This window comes from Streptopelia decaocto (assembly GCF_964273445.1).
Source record: "Streptopelia decaocto genome assembly, chromosome: 1".
In the NCBI taxonomy this organism is placed as follows: Eukaryota; Metazoa; Chordata; class Aves; order Columbiformes; family Columbidae; genus Streptopelia; species Streptopelia decaocto.
The window spans coordinates 78,892,615-78,913,099 of record NC_138663.1 but is presented as its reverse complement, the minus strand read 5'-3'; the positions used below and the strand labels follow the sequence as shown (position 1 = coordinate 78,913,099).

At 39.9% G+C, this 20,485-nt stretch overlaps 1 protein-coding gene across 2 annotated transcripts in view; it reads left to right on the top strand.

The window, feature by feature from the left end:
• The window catches only part of PDE3A (phosphodiesterase 3A), a gene marked incomplete at its 5' end in the record, with an annotated part of 266,489 nt that extends 246,324 nt beyond the window's left edge, over positions 1 to 20,165 (top strand). For both annotated transcript variants that reach the window (XM_082063703.1, XM_082063704.1), the window contains 3 exons: positions 1,826 to 1,981; positions 6,631 to 6,871; positions 10,333 to 20,165. In XM_082063703.1, the coding sequence (XP_081919829.1) occupies positions 1,826 to 1,981; positions 6,631 to 6,871; positions 10,333 to 10,577 (642 nt within the window). In that variant the 3' untranslated portion in view covers positions 10,578 to 20,165. The remainder of the gene's footprint in view (positions 1 to 1,825; positions 1,982 to 6,630; positions 6,872 to 10,332) is intronic.
• Positions 20,166 to 20,485: the final 320 nt, after the last annotated feature.

The window sequence follows — 20,485 nt, the reverse complement described above, 5'->3', positions numbered from 1 at the left end:
TTGAATAGTCAAATGGTCATGCATGGAATAAAAAGTGGAGGAGAAAGTGAAAATACTAACCAGTGCTTGTGTCTGAGTCTGGATTTCCCAGTGTAATCTCTACCTTAAAAAGAGATTATTAAGTTTAGTCAGCAAAAACTCTTTTGTACCAGTGTGGTCTCAGAGACCAGACCTGACATGTTTGTGTATGAGTGGAGGTGCCGCAACTGATAAAATTAGCTCTAAATGCTCATGTTACTGTTTGGGTTGCTGAACTGTATATTGTATAATATATGTAGTATATTGAGACTACAGGCAGAGAGACCCTTCTGTACAGAAGCCAGTGTAAACACACGTAGCGTGAGCATCCTCCTACCAGAAAAGCTTGCAGTCTGGAAAGTACCTAGAAATACTGAAGGAAGTTCACTGTCTGATGCTTTGATGATATCAATGCATTGGATCATTTACCATTCTATGATATTAGTTATATTGGATCATGTACACCAAAAGCAAAGCCCTCACCATGTGGGCCCCACTGCTGTATGGGGCAGGGGACCTGCTGACAGGGGACGTTGAAGTTTCGTCTAATCATAGCACAATAACTTTCTGCCCATTTATATAACTATTGCAAGCTTGACAATTAAAGCTGTGTTTGAAGGAGGAATTTGAATTTTGAAAATTAAGTGGACAGTAGAAGACAGCCCCTCTCACACCAGGAGATATTCTAGGAGAAAAGGCTGAGGTAGGAAAATGTGACTGATGTCAGTAAGGGCTGGTACCGCTCACCATTTGGAGATGTAAAAGGCTGCAGTCCTCAATACTTTCTCAGCCTCAGTCTTTGTGACTAAGACCTGGCTTCAGGAATCCCACACCCCTGAGATGTGAGAGAAAGTCTGGAGTGGTGAAGACTTAGTGAATGGGGTCAGGTTAGAGAGCACTTAGACAAACTGGATATACACAAGTCCATGGGACATGATGGGATGCAGCCATGTGTATAAACACTTCATAGGGAGACTAAAGCAGATGGAGCCAGACTCTTCTCAGCAGTATCCTGTGATAAGAGACAATGGACACAAATTGAAATACAGGAATCCCCATTTAAAAATAAGAAAGAACGTGTTTACTATGAGAGTAAACTGTGGGGGTTGTACATTGGAAGAGGTTGCCCAGAGAGGCTGTGAAGTGTCCCTCCTTGTAGATATTCATACCCAACCGGACACGATCCTGAGCAGCCTGTTCTAGCTGGTCCTGCCTTGAGCATGAGTGTTTGAGTAGATGAGCTCCAAAGGTGTCTTCCAACCTCAACCTTTCTGTGATTCATTGAAGGTTACCCTTTCATTTTAGATCAGTTGATACCACATTTTATTGTGGGAGGTATGGGAAAAACAGAGAAAAGAAAAAATATAGGGAATACTTTCACACATGCTTATCTAAAATACGGAAATAAACCTTTTACATGTGTCTGCACACTGGAATTAAATCGGCATGGCATTTGGTGGAAATTTATCTTTGTACACAAATTAGGTAGCAGCTTCTTGGAAAATGTCATGGAAAGGTTACCTTTGTTTGTTTTCCTAGAAAATGCTTTCAAACAGGCATATCATATGCTAAGTATTAATTTCTCATAATTTATCTCAGTGTTCATTATCTTTCATTTATTTTTCTTTTTACAGATTGATCTAAAGCTGATTGTAAATTCCAGCCTTGGGCTGGCTCACCTGATTACACCTGTGATTTGGTTAAATAGCTAAATAACACTGTCAGATGTCCCAGGGTAGAATTTCCACTGTGAGTGTATTATTTTTTCCAAGATTACTGTCACGGTTTTCCTTTTTCTTTCTGCTAGGTAAATGATGATGTTGGAATTGACTGGACTAATGAGAACGACCGCTTGCTGGTTTGCCAAATGTGCATCAAACTGGCTGATATAAATGGACCTGCAAAATGCAAAGATTTGCATCTGCAGTGGACAGAAGGCATTGTCAATGAGTTTTATGAACAGGTAAATCAATGCACATCCAAACTGGGGCCTGCTGGTTGTATGTCTTGTTTTAAACACTCCTACAGCATGCTAGTGCTGGTGATAAGACAAAATCACAAAGAACAGGGGTGAAGGGGAGGGCTGCAATTACACTCGTCCAACCTTTTGCTGGATCAGTGAAAGTACATTTGTCACTGATGTGTCACTGATGTTCCGATGTGTCCTCAAAGACCTCTGATGATGGGGTTTCTACAGGCTTAATTGTTCTTGTCTGGCACTATCCTTACAGTGGACATGTTGAACAAGTGTTCCTTTCCTCTTTTTTACCTATTGGCAGTCGTCGTGTCTTCCTTTCAGTCTTCTTTGGTGCAAACTGTCTTTTCATCCTTCCTTCTTTCTATGTCTTTCGAAGACATCTGATGGTTCCCTCTGCAGTGACTCTAGGTGGCTTAAACTTGTATTAATATATGATCTCCAAAACTACACACAACCCGCTTATTGAGATGATTTAAACAGAGCAGAGGGATTATTTTCGCTTCCCTGTGGGCCGTATCTCTCTTCACACACACAGAACCTTCATGTACTGAGAACAACTGTAGCATTGACTTCCAGTTTGTCATAGACTGTATCTAGTTCCTGCACGTTGATCCTAATGCATACTTTACTTTTTAAGACAACACTTTCAGCTTTCAGAAGGTTTGTCAGCACAACTGCACTAATTATGCAAGGCTCAGCTGACAGTAGTGCGAGGAAGGACAGCCACAGATTGATTTTCAAAGACCTGGGAATACAACCAGGCACCGGTCCTCTCCTGCCAGGTGTAAGGGAGCCCTTAATTGAACCTTTTCTCATAATAACCTCTTTACTCCTGCTGAGTACAGAGGACAGGGCTGTTTCCACACCATTCATAGAATCACAGAATGTTAGGGATTGGAAGGGACCTCAAAAGATCATCTAGTCCAATCCCCCTGCCGGAGCAGGAACACCTAGATGAGGTTACACAGGAAGGCGTCCAGGCAGGTTTTGAATGTCTCCAGGGAAGCAGACTCCACAACCTCCCTGGGCAGCCTGTTCCAGTGCTCTGTCACTGTGAAGAAGTTTATTCTCATATTTAAATGGAATCTCCTGTGTCCCACTTCGTACCCATTGCCCCTTGTCCTATCATTGGTTGTCACCGACAAGAGCCTGGCTCCGTCCTCGTGACACTCACCCTTTACATATTGATAAACGTTAATGAGGTCACCCCTCAGTCTCCTCTTCTCCAAGCTCAAGAAACCCAGCTCCCTCAGCCTTTCCTCATAAGAGAGATGCTCCACTCCCCTAATCATCTTTGTTGCCCTGCGCTGGACCCTCTCCAGCAGTTCCCTGTCCTTCTTGAACTGAGAGGCCCAGAACTGGATACAGTATTCCAGATGTGGTCTCACCAGGGCAGAGTAGAGGGGAAGGAGAACCTCTCTTGACCTACTAACCCTTCTAATACACCCCAGGATGCCATTGGCCTTCCTGGCCACAAGGGCACAGTGCTGGCTCATGGTCATCCTGCTGTCCACCAGGATCCCCAGGTCCCTTTCCCCTACGCTGCTCTCTGATAGGTCATTCCCCAACCTGTACTGGAACCTGGGGGTGCAAAATACATTTCCAATCAGGAAACTCTGTTTCCTGGTTGGGAACATATTTTGAATTTGCTGGTTAAACTAAACTCCACATCCTGTCTTTTTGAGAGGAAGCGAGCAGGCTTAATCACTGAACCAGATGCCCCACAGACTTCTCAGGGAATTTGTGCAGTAACTTGAAGTCACAGGCTAAGTTTACTGTGCTTTCAGTTTGGAAAAAACAAAACAAAACAAAACCAAACAGGATTTGCTGCTGCTTCTGGTGTATTTGAAGTAATGGGAAAAAGGACAAAATTCAGACATTGACCTGAAGCTCCTTCATTTATTTGAGATCTCCTGAGAAAAAGAAATAACAATGCATATACTATGTTTATAGCTGATTCCATTTTTCTTTTTATTTTTTCTTAAAGAAAGAGCGGTCAGCCTTTATCTCCCGAATTTTCTGTCAGCAAATGCTTTTCTTCATGTTTGTCTATTCTCTTTACAACTCTCAAAGAAATTGTACTTCACTTAATTCTGGTGATGATCATAGCTTATGTGGGCGACTACTGTGTGCAAACAAGACCTGTTAATCAGATATATGATATGACTCTCTCTTAATCCAACATAGCTCATGTCATAAGGCAGCAAGTGCTCCAGTACATTAATATCGTCAAAGTATTGGATATTGAGCTTTGGGTCAAGCTTGGGAAGAACACATGTGGGAGGTTACTGCATTATCTGTTCCACAGTAGTAATCTGAGTTATTTTCTATCAGTCAGAAAAGTGTGCTACTAATGTTTTCATGCTCTTGGAAGCTGCTCCAAAGGATTGTTGGAGATTATCTTTTTTATAATCCTGTAATTTAAAAGGAAAAAAAAAAAAACAAAAACAAAAACAACAAAACAAAAACCACCACCACCACAACAACAAAAAAACCAAAAATCCACCACATTTGAGATTTACCCTCTCTGCAAATTTTGATGCAAAATAACACATGGTGTTATCTTTGTTAATGGCATTCCTTTTGGCATGCGGATTGTGGAGAAATGTATTTGAACTCCTGGCTTGCAAATTGCAAGAGGTCAGATAGTAAGATATTAAGATTTTTTGGGGTTTGTTTGTGTTTTAACAGATGTTTATTCACTGTATTGAGAAATCAGTACATCCTGGTGGGTTCCTGTTTCATTTTTTTTGCATAACAGGAGTTGCCATGCTAGCAGGATACTGATGAGATTGAAAACGAAGAACATTTTCTTCTTAGGACTTAACCTTTGGCATTAACGTGGATAAGCTAGATACTCAGTTTATTTAACCTAGGTTAAAATCTGATTTTCTTTAATGTAATGTGCTATGAGAGGTGTATCAAACCATCTTCACCATGCTTTTGATCATCAGATTTTTTTTTTTTGAGAAGAGGAAAGTCTTCATTTTTCTAATTTCTAAAAAGGAGAATTTTATGGGAAGTTTGAATTTCCATAGAATTGTTATCAAAAAGCACACATATGTACATTTGACCTATGCTGTGAAAATAATGAAATATGTTTCTTGGATTTCCTTTAATAAACACCAATTCCTTTGAAGAATTTAACACCTGGGTAAATAAAAGCTCCTTATTAAAAACATGTTGCATAGAAACATTCAAAATCCTATGTCATATTGTTACAGTATGTTTCCTTCCCTATGCATGTTCAGCATATTTATTTGAAGACAAGTTAGGTATATTAAGAAGAATCAAAAAATGCACTGTGAGATGTTTAATAAAATAAATCAACTTTTAATGGAACATTAATAAAAACTTGTAAACATTTCAGTAGTCACCTTTCTGAAATCTCAGATGTGTTACTGTAAAGAAGAGCAACATGCCAGCTCTTCTTAATTTGCTTGCTATTTCAAGAATGGATGGCATGTTTTTTTATCACTAATATTTTTTGTTTAATGATTGAACATAACATTTTGGGGTGGGTAAACAGTGAAATAAAACAATTAACAAAACACAAAGAAATGAGACATTTATCATACATGCTTCAAAATTTAACTCTCTTTCTTTGGCCTACCCAAATATCAACAGGGTGTTGACTAGATACATTGTCCATGAGTTTTGGAAAATTTAGGTTACAAGAAGATAAATTTGGGCAATATGTAACATAAAGGAAACTGAAAATTTCTCTCCAAATTCTGATCTGTATTCTCAAATATAGTTCTCTGTATTGTATTAAAACGTTAATTTACAAGTCAGACTTTATTAGGAAGATTAGATTTGGGGAGGTGACATCCAGTGTTGACATGTCTACTCAGCTGAAAACTTGGTAATATCACTAGAAGATTTGCTGTGTTAGAGACTAATGAGTTTATTAGATTTTGTTCTGCAAGAAAGTTTAACCTTTTTTTACATCGTAAGAGGAGGGAGAGAAAAGTCTTCCCATACCCCCCTTATCCCTGCTTTCCTGAAGAAAAGCTAGTAAAAATCTTTATAGGAAAGATTTACTTTCTGAGTAATGCCTGCTTTCATAGGGATCATTCTAATATTCCCAGGAAAACAAATTATTATCACTCAAATCCAAGAGGAATTCTCCATGTCAAGATATGTATAATTAAGACAAAATTTGTAAGAAAACCTGATCAATGACAGAGCCCTTGCTTGTAGCAGTTCAGTCTTGTTCCCTGCAAACAGATGGCTGGCTACAAGGTGGTTGTGAGCTAACAATCACAAAATCAGGAGGAATTTGTGAAAATAAAGTGAAGAAAGGAAGAAAATAATGATTTTCAAACTTTCACACAGTGTAAAGTACAGGACCAGGGCAGTGGGTGTCATCTTGCAGAGTCATCAACTAACATCTTTGTTAAATTCACACTATCAGTAGTGGGTCCTCTTACAAGAAAAGAGCTGTAACTTTGATTAACCGCCTGATATGATGGAATTGTAGCACTGTCATGCTGGCATGCTATGGAAGTGGCGTTAGAGTTGAATTATTTTTCTTTCATCATTTCTAATTGGTTTGATGTGCATTAGTCCTTTTCGTGACATGGTTTTGTTTCATTTACTTCAGAGAAATTACTGCTATTTTTCATCTCCAGGGTGATGAAGAGGCTAGCCTGGGCTTGCCAATCAGCCCTTTCATGGATCGCTCTGCTCCTCAGCTGGCACACCTCCAGGAATCTTTCATCACTCACATTGTGGGACCACTATGTAACTCCTATGACTCAGCGGGGCTGATGCCAGGAAAATGGATAGAAGATAGTGATGAATCGGGAGACACTGATGAGCACGAAGAGGAAGAAACAGCAGAAATGGAAACTTGTGAAAATGCTGAATCCAGTAAGTTGTTCACACTTATATTTTTCAGCAGAGTAAATTCTGTATTGTGAGCAATATTGTAAAAGCGTAGAGACCATGAGCTGGTCGGGTTCAGTCTGGGCCTTGCCAGAGTCAGAAGGATTCAGTGCTGCCCTTGGTGAAGCTGACATGTAGCCAGTTACATTGGAAATGGAGCCACTCCATGGTTTCAGGACTGGTTTGCCTTGCTGTTCAATCTACTACTCATTTCTGCCTTCAGTTGAGGTTTCTGGTGGTGGATCACCTGTCTATGCATGAGGGCTTTTTAGGCTATTTCAGCACTGATGTTATAGTAGACTGCAACAATTTCAGATGAAGAAAGGATGGTTAGGAGAAGATTTTTTTGAGGAAAACACTCATCATTTCCATGAGTTAGCATAATGTATAGGAATAATAGAACAAGGCTCTGAGATGCTGATGCAATAAAAGTTTTTAGTAAGGGAAGTATTTTAATGCAAAAGTTTTCAAGTTAGCATGTGAGAAGGAGAGGGGAGAGAATTGTTGCTGAGCATCACTGTGTTGTGTGCTGGCAGCTGTGTTCCTTAACCCTTCCAGCTAATCAGTAACTAAAACTGACAGTCTCCTGCCTCTTCTCCAGAAGAGCAACAGTGCCAGTTTTTGTCATATGGAGAACACCACTTTTTACCTTACGGGGAGATCTCAGGAACTTGTTGGAAGTGATTTTTAAGAGAAAAGGCTTCAAGACACAAAATCTGTGTCTTTTACCAGTTTAATCCTGCATGTATAGCCTTTTCCTCTCTTTTGTGTTCTTCTTCCCTCTGAATTTCCTACTTCCATTTTTTTATTTCCTTCTTCCACATCAACTTTCTCTCCCTCTCTTGTATCTAATCATTCAAGAAAGCACCAGACTTAAGTGCATTAGTGAAGTACTGACACAGCTTTTTCTCTAGCAGCCTCACTTTTTCTGTTCTTAGACACACACTTTCATGCTCTACTGAGTATCATCCCCATTTGCTGTTGGGAAAGCTGAGAAGTAGAAAGATGTGATGGTTGCAATAACTGATGTCAGGGCATGAAACTAAAATCTACATCTCCTGACATGCAGAATTGACCTTTATGTCTAGTAAGATCCAGGGGTATGCAGTTTGTATTTAAGAAATCATTGCTGTTGTTCATACGCACACAATTGCACATAAGTTTAGCAGGTTCACATGCACAAAAAATGTTGTTGAGAACAGCAAGCATTACATAATATAGCACACTGCTTTATTTTAGCACCTTATGATCTATTAGCTCTATAATAGCATGCGGAGCCACGTTTCTGTGGCAGATGGGCATTTCTGGAACTGTCTACTAGGGGGAAACCTAGTGCAATTGGTAACCAACATAGAGCCAGTGCACTGAAACCAACACTGCTGTGTGAAAAAATAAGATGGAGGATGTTCTCGTTTATCTATCGCAGTGCTTAACTTTCCTTGAAATCCTTACTCTGCTTTCTCCTCATTTCTGTATTCACTTATCTTCTGTAACACCGCTAGTCAGGGTCAGCAATACTGATTTCAGGATAAAAGCACAGATCATTATTAACCCTTGTCACATTGAAAACAGACCATTTTTTGTTGTCTTCTGTTTTCTTTTTTACTTTCGACTTCATGACAGTAATTAACTATTCAACCTGGTCGATTTAAGCTCTTTATATTTTCCAAAACCTTAAAAATGAATGTACCAGAAGTTTTAAAATGTCCAAATTCTTCCTTCTTTCTTCTTACCAAGTATGGAGTGCTCATCTTCTCAGTCATACCAACAAACTAACACAAGCTGTTTTGTTTTGATTCCCTAAATTCTCTGTGACTGTGTGGATCTGAGTCAGGCATCTGTGGCTTGTTTTGTGTCTATATAGGGGTCTTACAGGTCATTAGAAATGTATACCTATGATCAACACAATTTTGGATGTTCTAAACTTCATCAGTGAAACAAAAGGTTGAGATGTCAGATGCATAGATACTATGAGTTGTGTAGATGTTGGTGAAGTTCTCTTTCTTGATGGAAATGCCTTTTAGTCAGGTGGAAATATAATTGTGGCAGAAACCACTTCACCTGGGTCCTGATAATTCACTGAAGCAGCTGAGATAGATTTAAGAATTATAAAACCTTAAGGTAGCTTTAAATCATTTTCGTTACTAAACAGAAACATGTAATTCCCCCAAAGTTCTGATGCAAGTATAAGAATTAAACAGGCTCAGTGTTCAGTGATTCAGGCCAATTTTAACATCACAGCGAGTGCTCACTGGTGTCTGCAGAGAGCAGCAAGATGCAGGGTCACCCGGGAAACCCAGGAGAGAATGTCCTGCTGCGGCATTGGCAGGGTAGGAACTTCTTATTAATGCTAAATCTGAAGGTTCCCCACAGGGAACCAAGGGCTTTCTAATGAAGGATTGAGTTGGATTTGGTCTACTCTCAGTGAAAAGCTCTTTGTTTCCAGTTCAAAAGCTTCAAGGGCTAAACGTTTTGGATCCTGACACAGGCATACTTTAGGCAACTTGCAAGTACTAATCCACGCAAATTTATTTGGTACAAAACATTCCTCTATGTCACTTTCTTTAAAAAATAAATCAGCAGTTGTCTTTGGAGGGGCTATTATTTCAGTTCTGCAACTGCCATTGCCACTGTTAATGACCAGGGAAAATTTTCAAGCTTTGTGCTGTTGAGGAGTTAACAATCTGCATTGGACAGACTATATTGACACAGAAAAAAGCACACTTCAGACAACAGGAAACTTCTAGTGCAACTGTGTCAGGAGCCATGAGAACTACCAGTGGCAAAAACGTTTTATAGGTTAACAGTACACGACTAATACTTCAAAAGCAAATCCAAGAAAGCTCCCTGATATTATTTGGCTATATGACTACTTCTTCAGTGGTCAGACTCTGTCACTGAAACAACGTTGTGCAAAGGTTTTAAGGTCATCACAACTGAGATGGTGGAGTGCAAAATCTCTGACTTTGAAAAGAGAACATAAGAATAGATTCCCTCCTTTGATTACTAATGCTTGCTCATTCATTATCTGTCTACAGCACAGATCAGGGGTAAAATGTGGAGAGAACAAAATCAGGACTTTTTTTCTAGGGCAATTGTAAGGAGTCCTTTGCAGCAGGGGGAGAGGACCCACAGAATTCAATGGTGAGTTATCGAGTAGGTCGATCAGAGTCTTTAAGTACTTGATATAAAGAAATGAACATAAACAGCTCAGCAACATGTTTTATGCATAATCATTCAAGCACTAGGTGTCTGTGTGAGCTTCTTTCCCAGAGGTCTGGAGAGGCATGACTTTCTGAATTTTAAGACTCTCTAAGTTTGTGGGTTAAAAAATCTGCTTCTGCAGTTTGTGTCATAGTACACCCTGTCTGCTTCCTACATCTTCAGTCCCTTTTCCTTCTTCCCTCATAATAAAAAGTACATTAATGTCACATGGTATTTTGCAGGAAAGAAGTTCAAGAGGAGAAAAATCTACTGTCAGATCACTCAACACCTGCTTCAGAACCATAAAATGTGGAAGAAAGTAATTGAGGAGGAGGAGAGGTTAGCTGGGACAGAGAAGCAAGGCGCAGAGCAATCCACGCTGCACCAATCTTCAGAACAAATACAGGCCATCAGGGAAGAGGAGGAGGAGAAGGGGAAGCCCAAGAGGGACGAAGAGGAGAACGCAACTGTAGAACCGAACCAATGACAATATTCACAGCAGTATTTTAAGACAGATTGACTCGTGCACAGACTCTTTCTCAAGCCAGCACAGCATTTAGACACAACACTGTAGAAGTATGGGATAATGCGCCTACAGCTGTTTAATTTGTTTCTCTTTCCTTTTTATGGTGAGGTACATTGTTTAAACTCCTGTGCTCAAGGAAGCTTTCACACTGCAACACCGGCTTTTACAGACTTTCTTCAAAAAAAATGTAGGGGTGGGTGGAATTATATAAATATATATATATAGCCAGGGTTATTGGCTGCACACTTCAGCAAAATACATTTAATGATACATTATGGTCACTGTGATATTTACAGAAGAAAGTTATCTAAGGAAATGCTGTTTCTAAAGCACATTTGCAGTTAACAGTAAGGTACCAGTTTAAGTAGCTTTTGCTCTTAATGCTGAGGGATAAAAGTTCCAAAGCTTTTTATGAATGCTGATGTATCCTGCCAACATATACGTGTGTGTGTGAAGGGGTGTTTGCAAGTGTGAATGGATGTAACATGATATAGCATAGATCGGGTTTTTATTACACTAGCTGTAGCACATGTCCTGATACACAGCAGCGAACAGAAGGCCTGAATTTTAGAGAATATGTGACCACGGTGGAACAGGAGACCATTCTGAGGATCTTTGCGTTCCCTGTAGCCCTCCAATCCCAGTTTGCACTCCAGCTGCAGGCAGCAGCCTTTCAGCAGGGGCTGTGGTGGCCTGGGCTGCTGGCCTGGCCCCATCCGGCTGCGCAGGCTCTTCCTCCTCTTCTTCCTCCTCCTCCTCCTCCTCAGCACATCCCAGACTGCTGGCGAAAGGGATGTGCCAGGAAATTTATTTTCCAGAGGGGTTACAAGGGACTGTGTGTGATGCCGGCCTGTTCCCTTTGCATGGACCTGGCCCTCTGTGTCCTTCTGAGTGTGTGAGTGGCTGCGTGGGGCAGAGCGCGTGTTTGGGCAGGAGAGAGGAGAGAGCAAATGTCTGTGTGTGCACTTGGAAACTAGAGGCACGTGGTCACCTTCCTACCTTAACCTTGTGCCTCGGTGCATCAGTGGCCAAATACATCATTTAAGAATGAAGCTAAACCACCATCTACTGAGAGCAAGCAAGGGGAGTGTGGGAGCCGTGCCCGTCCGCAAATGATGCATTAGGAGCAGAGTGGTGGGGACAGGTGCCAGTCCTGCATCGGCTGGCACTCCTATGTCTCAGCAACTGCTCACATGAGCTTCGGAGAACTTGTTTTTTCAGTGTGAGGTGCTGGATGGGAGCAGTTTGTTGCTGGCCTTCTCTTTAGAAGCAGCGTGTTTGATCCCACCAATACACTTTTTTTTCTTTTTTCTTTATTAAGAGAAAGGAAAAGATCGGGCCTGTAAGAAGAAGAGGTCTTCTTTTGTTTTTCTGTTTATTTGTTTTCTCTGTTGTTTATGCTGTGAGCCAAATGTCTATTTAAAAGGTTGGATATTCACTTTCAATATTTTATTTCACAATATTATATTTGTCAATTATTAGCTATCTAGATGTAAATATGGAAAAATTTTTATGGGTTCCTGTAGATAATGATATCTTTAAGAAAAAAAAAAAAAAGGCAAGAGTTTTTTGTAAAGCTAATTTTTTAAAAAATAAATACAAAAACATTTTTATACAGTGTAGCCATTTCCAAACCCAACAAATGAAGTCTTGAGGAATTTGTATAGACCCTTCTGGGAAGCCAGTGGTCTACAGGATCAAGGCTTTAGCACATTAATTCTCTTTGGGGCTGGCAGCACAAACCAGTACCACAAAATTTAGAGGTTTGTTCCCACAAAAGTAATTATATAAAGTTCAGTATCTCTCAAAAATTATTTGACTATGTATGCTTTTTATATTTTGATCCTGCAGCCCCTTGCCAAGAAGAGGATTGATTGTGTGAGTAAAAATGCTTGTGAAAGGAAGAGTTTGTAGAAGTCCTTTGTATATTAAATTTCTGACATTGCATCCCTCAATTTTTACTATAGTTGTTCATCCACAATGTTTCATGGTCCTATTGATACCTGCCCAAAAATGTTGGAAAACTTTCTTACTCAAAGCCAATCAGCATGTGTGTTGTCACTTCAGAGTTTGTTTTTTTCTTTGCATTTTACTTTCTCAGAGGTTTTTTTGCCTGATATCATCCCATCCTACTCTCACCAGTTGAGAAGGTGTTTGCTGTTTGGCAGAGTGACTCCAGAGCATAGCTCTGAATGCTCTTATCAGCAGAAATATTTAGTAAATGTTTTTCAATGAAATCACAAAAGCAAAAATCCAAATTGCACTATTGTTTTAAAGGGAAAGGATATAGCAGAATTCATTCAAAAGGAAAAAAATATGTCTTCAAGATCTCAGCTAGTCTCCACCAATTCCAGCTTGCACTGTTCTCACACCTCTTTAGTCACTTTGATTAATCGTTAGGGGTTTTCTTGTACAAGTGATATGCATACCTTATAATATGTGAAGAATTTAATATGCCTCATTCTGACCTTTAAAAATTAAACTTATAGAGATTATTTAAAATATCACATCTCGAAGCACTTTTTTTGCCATTTTCAGTGCATGTTCACTGGGATTGGATATTTTATCGTGATTTCTATATTGTGTTTGCTAGAAGAAAATGAAAATAAATTATTGCAGAAAGTGTTAGTGGGTGCTCAGGTGATAAAATTACGAAGAGGCATTAAAAAATGAGGCCAAATCCTGCAAATGGAGTACGACATATTCCTCTAAGCAGGCATGCGCAGGGCTGAACCAAGAAAAATTATCCTAAAAATGTGCTGAAATGGAATTATTATATTTTTGCTAGTCGTCATTTTTCGTTGCCATTGGGTAAAATGAGTGTCAGCTTTTAATTTGTTAGGCTTGCTTTCTGTAGTGCCAATGCAGCTGTCACAAATTGGTGCTGCATTGCTACACAAGCCTGATTGTGGGTGCAGTTTGATTAACTCAGGTCTTTTCCAGTGAAGGAATGGCTGACAGGCTTAAAATCATAATGACTGTTGATTTTATCCCAATGGGAAGGAATACCAGTGAAGAAGCTAAAGTAGCTGCGAGTGGGTAACTGGGTAAGGGGTGAGGATTTTGGCACTCCAAATAGTTGGTAATAGGATGCAGTTTCTGCAGGTGTCCCCTCCTTATGAATCTGATTTTCAGTCTTCGAAGTACATTTCTTGCAGCCAATGATCAGGGAGTTTCCCAGGCCAGCTTAAATACAACACCAAAAAAAAGTACTAGAGAGAATTTATATCAAATATGTGAATACCAATTTTTTTTTTGCTTTGGTTTTTTTGTAGTAGATAATGAAACAGACAATATTTTAGGGGGTTTTGTAATAGTTTCTAGTCCAAAGGAGACAAAACATTTTAACCTGCAGTTGCAACAACATTTTGGAGGCTACACCTTTGGTGTTGCAAACCCCAAATAAACCACAGCCTGTGCAATATTTTGGGGAAAAAAATAAAGGAAGAAGAATTGTATTCTCTCAGAAAAGTGCTCAGCTTTCAGTTGGGAAGTGTTCAATGTTGATATGGGTTTCTGGTACGTCCAGTATGCAAAGACATTTGTTAAATACTAGAAAAAGCAAGCCCTCTCTAAACAGTGTGTTTTTCAGTTAAAAAAAATCACTTTTCAGTGCTTTAAAAATAGGGAGAGAAGAGCTGAACTGTTTTTTCAAATTGGATTTTTTTTTCTCCATTGTAATGTTGCTTGGCAGCTGATCCTGTTCCCTTCTAGTCTAGAAGTTTGCCATTCCCTCAAACAGGAGGCTTTTTGCACTGATTGCAGCTCCCAGTGTAGTGAGAAGAGCACTGTCCATCACATAGCAATCACATGTAAACCATTTTGTCCCCATATTTCCTGTTTGCTTGATAGTCGCGTGCTGTTTACCATGGAACATAGCTTCTCATTATACTTGTGTTGCAGAAGAGACACGTTTAAGTAAAGAGTGAGAAAGTTCCAAACTACTTATTTTATTACTTTTTCTTATAGGGACGAGTCTGAGACTTTGGTTTCCAAGAACCCAAAAAATGCCCATGTCTAGAAGTAATAATTTCCACCTTGTTCAAAGGGCCATAGTTCACTATGTATGCTCTAATTCTTGAGGGGATCTGGCGTTTCTTGGTTCGTTTTGAGCCACAGTACAGAGCACCTCGACACTCATCTCTGAAAATCAGCTGCCTCCAGTTGAAAGACAGTGTTTGATGTGATGCTGCAAGTCATGCATTAGAAGTGAGTTGCAAGAATCTACTAGGAAAAAAGGGATTCTCCTGTGCTCTTGGCAGCATTTTGAACGGCCCTTCTCTGTGAGTGTAATCCTTTACGGAAAGCTGAGGAAATGGCAGCATGTCACCAATGGCCTCCTCTGTGACCTTGTGCAGGGTGCTGGCTCTCATAGCATAGGTCATATTCTGGTTGTAAATGGTTCCCAGGACAGGTGTAATTTGGGAAAGTATTTGTTAACAATGCAAGGATAGTTGTTCATCATTTTTTACGCTGACATCATGTGTGAATGTCTCTCTGCATCTTCATCAAGTTAAAATCCAAGATTGCAATTACTTAGGACCTTTTCAATAGATGCATTTGGGACTTTTGCCCTTAGTGCACTACTGTTAGAAGTTCTGGGGATCCTGATCATCTGAATTTGGAAGGAAATCTGTAAAGGTTCAGATAGATGCTTCTAAAAGTACAATTTGGCACCTAGGAAAATTCTGTACCCAGCTCCATTTTTATGCTTTCCATGCAGGACATTAAGATTATCTGTTTTTCTTTAGAAAGTTCTCCTAAATTTCTGTCTGGTTTTTACATACTGGTTTTGGTTTTTTTTTTATGAAATTCTGTCCCCATCTTTCTTTCTTCTTTCTGAAACTCCCCAGAAAGTAGAATGCAGTGTGGAGAAGGGAGGGATCTTGCCAAGCGGAGCATCAGTCCGTGGCACAGCTCACGAGGACTGCCCAGCCTGTGGCCCTGTCTGGGAGCATTTGCACCCAGTGCCGTGCCCAGGCTACTGAGCTCTGAGCTGAGTAGGTGTGGGGTAGTTGGCAGTTTGGATATTTGGCAGCCTGAGCCCCACCAGCTTTTAGTGGGACTTGTGATCTTTGAGAGTTTTATAAGTTTTCAAAATGAACCTTAGGCACTTTTAGAAATTTTGCCATAAGTATGATGCAGCAAAACATTTGTGCTTGGTCACATGTGTTAATGAAGTACTTGTGCAAAGTCTCGTTAATTATCTGGCACATCCTGCTTGGTCTGCATGATGTGATCCTGTGACGCTGATGGTGAGGGCTTTGTTGTTGAAGAAGATGGTTGCAGGTTTGGGCTCACCCTCTCACTGACTTTCCACAGGCACAGATGTGCCGATTGGTGTGAGCCTGGGCACCCCAGCAAACCCAGTTGTGCCCAGGGCTGTGATCCAGAGAAAGCACAAGGTGCCTGACCAGCAAATGCCCTGGGGAGATGCACCAACTGATTCAAGTGTGAGAGAGACAATGCAGATGTGCTGTGGATCATTCTAGAGCTGAGCCATCTGATGGACATAGTGATCAATAGGTTGGGAGGGCAGCAATGACAGAACATGGCTTTTCTTTCTCTGAAAGAGTACTTTCGACTGTTGGAAAACCTGTAGTTCATAAAAATATGTAATATTTGCTATTACTTTTGCAAGTACTGTCATGGTTGAGGCGTTGCAGCATTATGCGTTTAAGGAAGAAAGCTTTCAATTTAAGGATGAGTACGAGAATTTTGTGAGCATCCCGCGGCATCATGGGCAGAAGATCAGATCAAGGCGTGTGCCCAGAGCAGAGAACGTGCCTCCCCCAGGTCTGCTGCAGGCCCTGCAGCTGGGGGGCAGGCACAGGGGGCCACTCGCTCTTCCCAGTCTCAGGCCTGGGCACTGGCCCGAGAACTCGGGTGTTCCTCAGCAGGCAGCACAGCGCTGGTGTGATTAGTCCTCAAGCTGGTGGGATTGTGGACATACAGGGAGGAAGTTGAACTGGCAGTTCGTAGAGAGGAGAAAAGCAAATTGCAGTCCAGCGTGAAACGGACTTTATGTAATGCACTTAATTTTACTTTTCTTTCAAAAGCAAATGTAATCCCACCGGAATGAAGTAACCATGGAGTTTCTGGGGGTTTAGTTACTGTTTGATGTTGCAGCATTGGTGAAAATGCATTAAAGAGAATTATTCCCATTAGCTAGGGTGGGGAAATATTTTTTTTTTTTTTCATATTTTTAGGTGAATCAACAAATAAGAATGTTGAGGCCTCCTGAAGAAAATGTTTCTGAACAAATGGGGGAATAATTGAAATTAGGCAACAGCTGCTTTAAGCAATCATTGGAAAAGCTAGCAAAAATATTGATTATTGGAGCCAAACTTTGAATTAGGGCAAAATAGCACAAGTACTTTTGAGAGCAACTTAATATGATAAATCTTCCTTTGAATTCCATCACATTTAGCAAAACAACATTCCTCTGGAGGTAAATCAAAGCAGGGTTTTAGCCCCTGCTGTGGTAGTTATTGAATCCCAGTGTTGGAGGGAGTAGTGTGAGAGTTATCCTCCTTTTACATCGTAATTATGATTTATTCAGAGGCCATTAGTGGGATTTTCCTGGCAGGCAGGTGTTCTCTTGATTAAAAATACATTGTGCCGCCTCAGTAGAACACAGATGCCCGTGTGAGCACCTGCCTGAATTCCTAGGACAATACAAGCTCCTCAGGAGCCTGTGGGCGCAAGAGTGCAGGTGTATATTTGGAGAGCCCATTTTCACAATGGCAAAAATGGGGCAAAAGCTCGAGCTAGTTAACAATACTTCTTTGATAAAATTGAAACAACAGTAAGCATTGGGCAGTTTGAAAGCTTGCCAGTGTCACTTGATGTGTATGCAAAAGTTTCCCAGAGTGCTTGCACACGTAAAACTATTCCTTCTGGAAAGCGATGAGTTCAGGTAAAACCAACAGGCCTTGGCTGTGGTCTGTCGAGCTCGAAGATTTGGTCAACCAAGAAGAATTTTTGACTGAAGTAGTTTCATTCTCCCTCATTAAGGAAAACTTTGCTTAGTGCTGGAGGAGGGAAAAAAAACCACAATAATATATATTTTAGTTGAGCTTTTCAGGTGGCTAGTCTGTGCCAGTTTTTTCTTACTTCTGAAGCTGTGCTTGCTGTATGTCTGAGGTGTGGAAATGGGGAAAGAGGTGAGACTTGTTCTGCTGTGGATGGCTTATGGGATCTGTGCACACCAAGGAGCACCGCTGAAATCTGCAGGTGTGCAAAGTAGTGTGTCCCAGCAGTGAGTTAGATGGGGAAACCCAAATATTTCACTTTTCTGTCTGTGTGGAAGCACAAGAGCAGGTATAAAGGACCTTGCCACAGCTGCAGACCATGTATCCTTTCATGATTGAATTCTCTTGTCCTGATTAAAACAAACAAACAAACAAACAAACATAAAAATCAGATCAAATAAGGAAAAAGTGTGTGCTGTGGCCCTCAGGCTCGCAGAGGGAGCTGAGCTACCACAGTTGGCCTGCAAATGACCTGGGGTCCCAGGAAGGAACTGGCAGGAGGTAAAGAACAAATGCCGAATTTCAGAGGGCTGTTCTCAAAGTAGACAGAGAAATACCTTGGAGTAATGTACGCCCACTGAATACCCATCTCGCTGTGGTTTGCTCACAGCAGTAGCCCCAAGGCAGTGGGATTAGATGCTCCGGTTTTCAATGCTGTCTTCCTTTACTACAGCAAACACAAACATTGAATATGAATTAGCAATTGCTCATTGATTTTAAATATTTATTTAAAGGACATTGAAGAGGTTTTGTGGGTTTTGTTGTTGTTTTTTCTCCCTTGACCCTAGTCGTTTTGCCTCCATGCTTTCACGAAAGAAAAGGAAAATAAAAAAAAAAAGGTCTGTAATCTTTGTAATCTGATCAGAGAGAAAAGAGTGAGGGGTTTGCCTTGTGCGTGCATGCTGCTTAGGGCAGAAAGCCTGTCACCTGTTAAAGCTATCCTTCCTTCTCAAAATTCCTGCCTGATTCTGACACATGATGGAAATCTGTATTTGAATGCAAAACTTTCATTTCTAGATATTTGTAAACCTTAATACAGTAGTGCAGATGGTATCCTAAGAGATCAAAGACAACGTTAATAACTGCTATGTGGTGTTGATTATATTTTTAGTATTTCAACCATGTCAACATACATTTGGTCATTACTTTTCTGAAGTTAAGTAAGTCATCTTTTCTTGAGTAATTGATATAAGATATTTGCATGATGGAGAGTAATTTAATTTCATTTTTAAAAAAGATGTGATTCATACTGTAGGTTATGTTTGTTCAACAGATTAATATTTTCACTGACAGATGGCAGTTCTTTTTTTCTTTGTAATGCTTTTGATAGAAGAACATTTGATAGAAGGGCATTTTCCAACAGAAACACATTTTGTAATCTTTGCCTCTAGTTGTGGAAGTAGTACCTTTCAAAAATAATTGTTTTCCAATACAGTTTGGCCATCTGGGTAACAATATGCAAGTACATATATCACATACGAGATGTGATTAAAATTTAAAAAAAAAAATCCATTTTGTTGAAAGTATTCAAGAAATTAATCTTGCAAGGTCAAAACCCTTTCTGAGTAAAAATTTGTGGTGTGTCAATCTAATTGAAGCACTTGATCCCTCACCAGATTTGGGGGCCAAATCATACAAATTTTGTATTTTCAAATTCACATAAGGCTAACCGAAGTTTTTTTTACTTCAGAAAACACTGATGAATTTGGTCACCTTACATCCTATCCTAAGAGGTTTGACTCCTGGCCTGTGCCCTCCGAGCACTGCACCTCAGACTCAGCTCTAGTAGCAAGTTTCCGCAGTTCACCCATGTACTTCAAAATTAATCCCTCTTGATTTTTTCACTTCAAAAGATGCAGGGGAAGGGGGAGGAATGTGATTTTATATGACTCTATTTGAAAAGGGTTTTGTGTACCTTTATAATTCTTTTGAAGCAATATTTTAAAACATAACTGCCAGCCAAAGTGGCAATGCAGAAAAGTGCCATCTTGTTCAGGATTTCTACACGCCAGTTTTTAACACAGTGTTCTTTTCACTAAGTACTACATACATTAATTTATATTTATATATTGTCAATATTGTTGTAACCAAGCTTCTCCTTTTTAAACACTTCAGGAACAAGGCCTTGTATTTTTAGGTGATTTTCTTAAACAGAATAATTCTTTTCCTTTCACTAGTATCTTGCACTTGATACATGTAGCAATACCTAATATATTCTCTTCACAAGTATTTGTTAAGTGATTTAGTTAATGGCTGATAAATGTTTTGTACAAAATAGATTCTGTACAGGAAAAAAATCTTTTAGATAAACATTATTTATTTTTACTGTTTTGTAAGTTAGACACTATAATGAAGCTCCTTTTTGCCAGAATTACTGGAAGTGCCTCTTGGTAAAATGTATTATACAGTAAATATGTATTCAAAATTATTAGAAATACTTGTCACAAAATGAACAATGTGGATGTTGCAATGTGAAGACAAATGTACAACATAAATATAATTCTGTGGTATCCTGTTTGCTGTGTTTCTTTTTTCCTTTACTGAACAAATTTGCTTTTGGTGCCCAGCTTCCAGTGTAAGCAGGAGACTGCAAATGACCTGTAGCTGCTTGAAACTCTGATTCAAATCCAGTAAAACTGCTGTATAATGATTACCATTTTATCTGCTAGCCCTGCTTGGTATGCGTTAGAGACCCATGCTCACATTTATTGGTATCCCTTTATCTGCAACTTTTACCACCAGAATTCTGCACTTTATTTTGGATCACTAATAAATCCCATGTTAAATGCTGTGTGACTCAGCCAATCTGTGGAAGGCCTCGTTATAAACATCCTG